At 43.6% G+C, this 8,124-nt stretch overlaps 1 protein-coding gene across 1 annotated transcript in view; it reads left to right on the forward strand.

The window, feature by feature from the left end:
* The window catches only part of CLEC17A (C-type lectin domain family 17, member A), a 28,653-nt gene that overhangs the window by 14,257 nt on the left and 6,272 nt on the right, over positions 1-8,124 (forward strand). The window contains exon 11 of the mRNA XM_006874323.1: positions 6,204-6,313. Coding sequence (XP_006874385.1) covers positions 6,204-6,313 — 110 coding nt within the window. The remainder of the gene's footprint in view (positions 1-6,203; positions 6,314-8,124) is intronic.

An 8,124-nucleotide genomic window follows, 5' to 3' on the forward strand; every position in this document is an offset into this window, starting at 1 on the left:
CTCCAGGCTGGTCTGCTCGTCCTTTCAAGTGGAGATTTCTCATCTCTGGAGATCTGGATGTGGTTCCGGTTTCTACCTATAGTTTTATGTATTGCAGAGGTCATCTAGGTTTGATAATTCATTGCAGTGGTCATACAGAACTCAGAGGCAATACTTACTGTTATGGGGTTTATTAGGGAAATTAACAGGTTATACTGCAGGATCAGAAAATTCTCAGGATACAGGTTTTTGGTAAGGACAGTTTCTCTTCTGTGCCTGCAGGCAGGTCTCTCTCAGGCCCTGGGACGCTTGGCCTGTCCACTCCCTGCTCAGACAATGTTACAAAACATTATTAGTATTGCTGATAAATGCCCAAAGGGCAATCTATTGTGTTATAAGCCTCAGGTCGAAGGTACTCAGCTCTAGCTCCATGGGTTAGCAAACCTAGCTCCTCCAATCAAGTGCCTGGAGCTATCCCACTCTGGGAACAAGCCTCCTGTCCAATGGCGCTCAGCTTTCCTTGTTCCATGGACCTGAAGTTCACTGTTCTGTCTTCGGCTTTGGTTCTTGGTTCCGCTCTTACTGTTCCTCTGCCACAGCTTTCCATGCCTGGGTCAATAATGGTTCTTCTTTCTTGATGGTAGTGAGATCCCCTCTTCTGCTTCTGAGATTTTATATCCAGCAGGATGGTAAAAATAACCAACATAATGAACTCTGTGGCACTGTAGGATAAGTGCTGGGTTGCCAACCAAAAGGTGGGTGGTGGTTCAAACCCACCAGCTGCTCCTTGGAAATCCTATACAGGGTCTCTATAGTCACTTGATGAAAGTTAACAACAACAACAATCACTTCTAATCCATCAGCATGTTTCCCCACTTTCTCTTACCTAGACTCATAGGAAAAGTTAGTTAGTGGGACTATGGCTAGATGAGATATTAAATAATTCACTACACTAAAACTTGTATGGGTAGCTAACACAGGGTTTAGGGGAGGATGAAATTAAATAATATAAATGTTGTTGTTGTTGTGATGTGCTGTGCAGTCGGTTCTGACTCATTGTGACCCTGTACAGGGTTTCTGAGGCTGTAAATCTTTATGGGAGCAGAAAGCCTCATCTTTCTCCCATGGAACAGCTGGTAGTTTCGAACTGCTGACTGTGAGATTCGCAGCCCAATTCGTAACCACTACGCTACCAGAGACAGGTATAAATCATACTCCCTAAACTCAGGTGTTCAAGAAATATAATTTACTTTCCTTTAAATTGTTGTTGTTAAATGTCATCAACTTGGTACCAGAGTTTCCAAAGAGCACCCAGTGAGTCTGAACCACTGACTCTGTGGTTGTGAACAATCATGTTAATTCATCTTTTGAGAATGGTGGATATTTAATCTGAATCAGTTGAGGTCCCCCTTTTTCTTCTGACTGGGGATAGCTCATGTAGGGTCAAGTTGAAGGGGAGTACACGTCTGTCTTTGAAATCTTTACTCTAAGCTGGTATCCACTGGGACATTCATTGACTGTGTGATAGTGAGTTGTTTCGCTTCTCTGTGCCTCAGTTTTCACTTCTATAAAGTGGGAATAATAATAGTACTTATGTCAGCTGGTCATAAGGAGGATCAAAGGAGACAATCTGTGTAAAGGGCACAGCTTGAACTATATAGCTCATTAACCCAATCAAATTACCTGAGCACCTACTATGTGCTAGGTACTATTATAAGCACTGGGGACCTAGTAATGGCCAAGACAGACAAGGTCCCTCTTCTTAAAATGCCCTCATTTTGGTGTCTGGAAGGTAGGTTTTTTCCCCTGGTTGTCTGGTTCTGTGTCATTGGACCACCCAGGCTGTCCCTGAGATGTGTCACTCCCCTGTTAGCAAGATCCTGTGGGTTTGGAAGTCTCCTTACCTGTTCCCTGCTGTTCTTGGGCACAAGGGAGGTTCTTGCTTCTTCTACCATATTTTGGTGTGTGAAAGCCTGTAAACCCCCCTAAGGTTCCATAGAAGGCCTCTGACACCTGCCTGGGACTTTACCCAGGAAATAGGGCAATGGTCTTTTCTGTTTTTGGAATTTCAAAACTATGTGTGGTTTTTGCCATTACTTGGGGTTCACCAGGGACGAGGTACAGGGCCCCTCTCATATCTTCGTAACTTTCTTACTACTGATACGGCTCCTGCCCACGTTCTAGGGGACCAATATTTGGTGTTGAGATTGGGTGAGGTGGTGTACGATTTGCATAGTGTAAAACACGCAGACCCTAACTGTACATTCAGTGAACTTTGACATTTGTATAACCAGCAACCTACTCAAGATACGAAGTCCTGGTGTGGCACTGTGGGTTAATGCACTACGCAGGGTTGCTATGGGTCGGAATGGACTCGACAGCACTTAACAACAACAACAATCAAGATATAGAGTATTTTACCACTCCAGAAATTTCTCTCATGTCCCTTTTCCGGTTGATGACCTGTCTTACTCTCACCCTGGAGGCTCCACTCATCTGATTTCCATCAGCATACATTAAGAGTTGCTTCTAATCAGGCTGTTTGATTCCCAGTCTTTTGTCCTGAACATAAATCCTTTATTTTCTCCCAAAGGTTTGGGCATTTGAAATATAAATGCCAGGAAACCCTCTTGTCCCTCTTTGTCTTTTCCTTTCACGTTCTGTTCCTGAGGCATTGAACTTGTTTACTGCCTGGTTGCAAATTATGGGTGTGTGTGGGGGGTGTAAAAGTACTAGGGAAGCACCACCTGTTCTTAGATGTTTTTCAGTTGGCCTCAACTCTTGGGAACTCCACACAATGGACCAAAAGCTGCCATCCCATGATCCATTGTGGATTGGACACTGTGGTCCATAAGTTGTTAACTGGCTGACTTTTGAAAGTAGAGCTCCAGTTCTTTCTTCCTTGTTCTTTTTATTTTTAAATTATTTTTTTAATGATAAAATGGGTCGTATTTTACTTATTTAAACTAATATTTATAAAGCAGCCAGCCATACTGGTATTATTCTTCCCATAACATAGCAAAATACAAAACAAAACATCTTTCTACAAATATTCAAATAATGAGCAAGTTGGGGTCTACAGTTAAACAGAGAAGGATGGAGAAGAGAATCAGTGAAATGCCTTTATAAACCTCACCCTTCACACTAAAAACAGCCTCCCAAATCCTATAAAATACAAATAATCCTTCATCACACATCTTGGTACTTTGAGTTCCTGTTCTTGAGACTAGAGCCTCAACATATCCAAGGTGTCATCTGCAGTTATCGATCCTCAGAGACAGACTTTATCATCTTTATCATGCTGTGCACAGCAGTCAAGCTAATCTTTCAGGGGGCTATTATGGAAACCTGGATCATATTGTCTCCTTCTAAATCTACACAGCGGGAGTCCTGGTGTGGTGCTGTGGGTTAATGCGCTGGTGGACTGCAAGCTCAGTTTGAACCATAAGATCTGAGGTTCAAGCTCACCAGCTGCTCTTCAGAAACCCTATACAGAATTGCTATGAGTCGGAACTGACTGCACTTAATAATGACAACAACAAATCTACATAATTTGTTGTTGTTAAGTGCTGTCGAGTCGATTCTGACCCATAGTGACCCTGTATGGGGTTTCCGAGACTGTAAATCTTCATGGGAGCAGAAAGCCTCATCTTTCTCCCATGGAGTGGCTGGTAGTTTCGAACTGCTGACCTTAAGGTTAACAGCCTGATTCGTAACCACTACACTACCAGAGCTACCAGGATATCAAGGCAGAGATATATAGTTCTGAAACAAGAAGTTCTACAAGTAAAGAAGTAATGCAACCACGGCCCAGATGGACATGAATTTACATGCCCTCTTCAGGTTGTACGTTCATGGAGTCATTTAGGAAGGAACCTATTATTTGTGAGGCCTCCAGATCACTGGCAGAATTTTGCTGGTACTGGGACAGCCAGAATTCCTCTCCACAGATCCGAAACTGGTTGCTTCAGACCTGATTGTTCCAGGCCTGGTTATTTCAGGCTTGGCTGCTGTTCCAGGCCTGGTTGCCCCAGGTTTGTTTGTTCCAGGCCTGGTTATTTCAGGCTTGGCTGCTGTTCCAGGCCTGGTTGCCCCAGGTTTGGTTGTTCCAGGCCTGGTTACTCCAAGTCTGGACGTTCCACCTTTGGTTGGTCCACATTGGAATGTTTGCAGAAGGAAGGCATCCTGGTGACAGAAATCATAGAGGGCCAAGTGAATTATTCAGTAGGCACAGAGACCTGAGCCACACCAGTGTTACTATTTGGCCATTTAATGTTTTTCTGCCACCTCTTAGATGTTTCATTCTCTGGTTCGGAATCAGGTCTTAACTTGTTTATAGCTGAGGTTCAGGACTTCAGAAAGTTCTTGCATCTGCTGGAGGCTGAGGTATTTCTGTTTCTGAAATCTGTGCCTGAGAGAACACAGTTCTGACGTGTTTCTTACCCTGGCCTTTGCTTTCCTTCTTCCCTATGCTTTGCCCTAACAAAGTGGGTAGTTTTACTTTAGGATCGCTGAAGAATCAGGACTCTCCTGAAAAGCAGATCAGTCTCTGAGTAGAGTGCTTCCGTAGATGACATTTGCAAGGATGTGTAATTTTCTTCAGCTCCTAAAATTGTAGATAATGATGAATAGTCTCTAGAATCATAAGCCTTAGGCAGGCTTTGGGGTAAAACTAGATCCACACTCATGTTGTTGAGTAGAAGGGAGGAGAAAAAAGAAAGAAAGAAAGAAAAAAATCAAAGACCTAGACTCAGAAAATCCAAGTTGGATTGAAAGGAGTTTTGAGTGGGTAATTTGAAAATCTTCAGATATAAAAGCATTAAAAGGCTGAGGCGAAGGGATCTGTCTCAGCAGCAACAGGAAACCAGCCCCATACAGCACAAATGAAGAATTTGGTCTGAATTTATAAATGACGGCTCAGTATATAGCGAAGGCCTTAGACCGGCCCCTTCTGGCAGCCCTCAACCCTTCACGCACCCCAGCAAATTCCCATTTAATCCTGTCTGCCAGTCTCATCAAGACCATTGCAATGCAAAAGTTCCTGAAAGTAGATCTACAGGGTAACCTAGACTGGTTGGGGAAGGAATTAGAAACCTGGGATCAAATAACAGCTTCCGTGTTCTTTTTAGTCTGGAAACTGATGAAACTCATTCAGCATCTTAGCAACATACAAGCCACCATGAGATGCATTAGCTGGGAGGCAACAGGGTTTTCCCCATGGAAGTGGAGACGTCTATACAACATCCGTTGCTGTAGTTAGGATGTTACTTAGTGTTATAATGGTGAGGTCCATGTATAGTCATTTTTATGTTGTTTAAAAAAGGTATCTTCAACGAGGAAGTCATTAGTCTTGCAAAATTCTATCACGTAATCTCCAGCATCGTCTCTGTCACCCAGATCATATCTTCCAACAGCTGATCCTTCCTCTTTGCTGCCAACTTTTGCATTCCAATCCCCAGTAAAGGTCAATATTGATTGCATTCAGCAAACCTAGCTCTCCCAATTAAGTGCTTGGAGGACCCCGCTCTCCGGGTATGTCTCCTATCCAAAGTCACTCAGTTTTCCTTGCTACATGAGCTGGGAAGCTCTGTCTTGTCTCTGGCTCTTGGTTCTGCTGCTATGGCTCCTCTGGTACATTTCTCCAATGTCACAGCTTTCTGCCCCTGGGTCAACGAGGTTCAATGTGTAGAGATCTCATGGTCCAAAGGATTCCCTCCACTCCTGGCCTTTTTTTCTTAGATGGTGGTGAACTACCCCATCCTGCTTCTGAGATGTTCATTTTATACCTATGTCAGAATTGTAAGTTTTTACAACTAAGCCTGTTAACAGTCATCCACAACTGAATCATAAAGCCCCTTAATACTTTCCCCCACTTTATCTTACCCAGACTCATCAGGAAAACGTTGCTTGGTGGGGGTTTACAAAGACTATGGCTCCAAGAGACATTCCATCATTCACTACACTGTAGGGGATAGCATTGTTGTTGTTGTTAAGTGCCATCGAGTCGGGTCCGACCCATAGCGACCCTGCACAGGGTTTCCGAGGGTGTAAATCTTTACGGGAGTAGAAAGCCTCATCTTTCTCCCGCGGAGCGGCTGGTAGTTTCGAACCGCTGACCTTAATGTTCGCAGCCCGATTCGTAAAGCTCTAAATTCATACAGCCGAGTGGAGGTGGGCTACTCACCCTGAGGGTCCTGAAGACTGAGTGGAATTTGTATTTGCAGGTATTTGTGGCCAATGCTCAAGATTCTTCGAAGGTGTACTGGTTGGGGCTGACTGACAAGAACCGAGAAGGGGATTGGAGGTGGTTGGATGGGACACCTGCCACACTAACGTAAGTGTCCAGGACTCCTGGGATTTCTCTGCTTCTTCTGTGGCTCAGACCACAGGAACAGGACAAGGAAATGGGGGTGTGTGGCTGAGGGAATCTAGAGTGGATTATTACGAGGACAATGATTCCAACCTTTAGCACAAAGTACAACTATTTCATAGGGTTTCCTAGGTGGGATATTTATGGGGGCATGTTGTCATGGTTTTCTCCTGCAGAGCTGCTGGTGGGTTTGAACCGCTGACCTGCTGGTTAGAAGCTGAGCACTTCATCACGGAGTCACCAGGGATCCTTGGTCTATGTGTTTGTTGTTGTTGCTGTTAGGTGCTACTGAGTCAGCTCTGACTCCTAGTGAGACACTGCCTGTTCCTGTGCCCTCCCCAAAATTGTTAGGTTTGAGACCATTGTTGCTGCTGTGATGGTAACCCACTTCAATGGGGGCCTTTGTGGTTTTTCCTGACTTCCCACTTTTCCAAGCATGAAGTCCTTCTCCAAGGACTCACCCCTCCTGACAGCATGTCCAAAGTATGAGAGATGACGGCTTGCCATCCTGGCTTCTAAGGAACATTCTGGCAGTACTGCTTCCAACACAGATTTGTTTTTCCTTCTGGCAGTTCATGGTACTTGCAGTATTCATCATTGACATCAGAATTTAAATACGTTGATTCTTTTAGTGTCTTTTTTTTATGGTACAGGTGTTAAATATAGAATGACTTCTCTCCCTGTTGGTATATGGCTATCACTCTTATCCCTCTGAAGGTCACTCAGTCCCTTGCTGCCCATCTGGAACTTCCTGCCACACTAAAACTAAAGGCACAGAAGGGCCCAGATGTTCAGATTACGGGGTGCAGCATTTGTGATCTTCCCTGTGTCCTTGTCCCTTTGCAGTCCAAGCTGGCAGACTCTAGAATCTCAGATAGCACAAGGGTGCTGCTGTCTTGTGACAAGGCTGCTTGTCTTTGTACCTTTAAATTTGTCTCCATTATAACATCTCAACCTTTTAGTAAAAGGGCTCAAATAAATCAAATCTCCAGGCTGGCTAATGGTTGGGAAAGAAACAGACAGGAGGAGTAGCCATAGGGTGGGAGCAAGAGGAGGATATATAAAAAAAGATTCTTTATTGTGCTGAACACAGACACAACAAAACATATGTCCATTCAACAATTTCTACATGTATAATTCAATGACATTGATTACATTCTTCAATGAAAAAATTGTAACTCGACTTTTTATTTTGAGATCATTGTATATTACCAGTCAGTTTTACGAAATAATGTAAACTTTCTAGTGCTCTGCTGTGTTTTTTTTTTTTACGAGAAAGATTGTGATTTGTCCCATGGTGTCTCGTGATGGGTAACCTCTCCTGTTTTTACTAACAACTGCAGAAGGAAGGGCTGCACTCTCAGTAGAGATGATGTGGCAGGATCCTGCTCGGACCCTGTCATGTGACTGGTGCCTCCATCCCCTGAGTTGTGTGAGTGCTGGAATGCAAAGTAGGTTTGAAGCCCAAGGTCGGCTCAAGCTCACCAGGGTCGCTGTGGGTCAGAACTGACTTGATGTCACTTAACAACAACAAGTTTCTATCTAATCTTTGGAGTTGCTGTTGCCAATTTAATCCCATAGAAACAGATTTTAAAAAGAGCACAGTGTTCGGGCAGACATCCTTTACTAGTGAAGCAAAACTACTGTTTGGTTTTTTTTTTTTTTCTTCCTATATTTAATTTAAGTTTTTTATTGTGGATTGAGTGAAAGTTTACAGGGCACATCATCAGTTTCACATTCAACAATTCATATAACTTGTTTCATTACATTGATTA

The sequence above is a fragment of the Chrysochloris asiatica genome, unplaced genomic scaffold (assembly GCF_000296735.1).
Source record: "Chrysochloris asiatica unplaced genomic scaffold, ChrAsi1.0 scaffold00268, whole genome shotgun sequence".
Taxonomy (NCBI): domain Eukaryota; kingdom Metazoa; phylum Chordata; class Mammalia; order Afrosoricida; family Chrysochloridae; genus Chrysochloris; species Chrysochloris asiatica.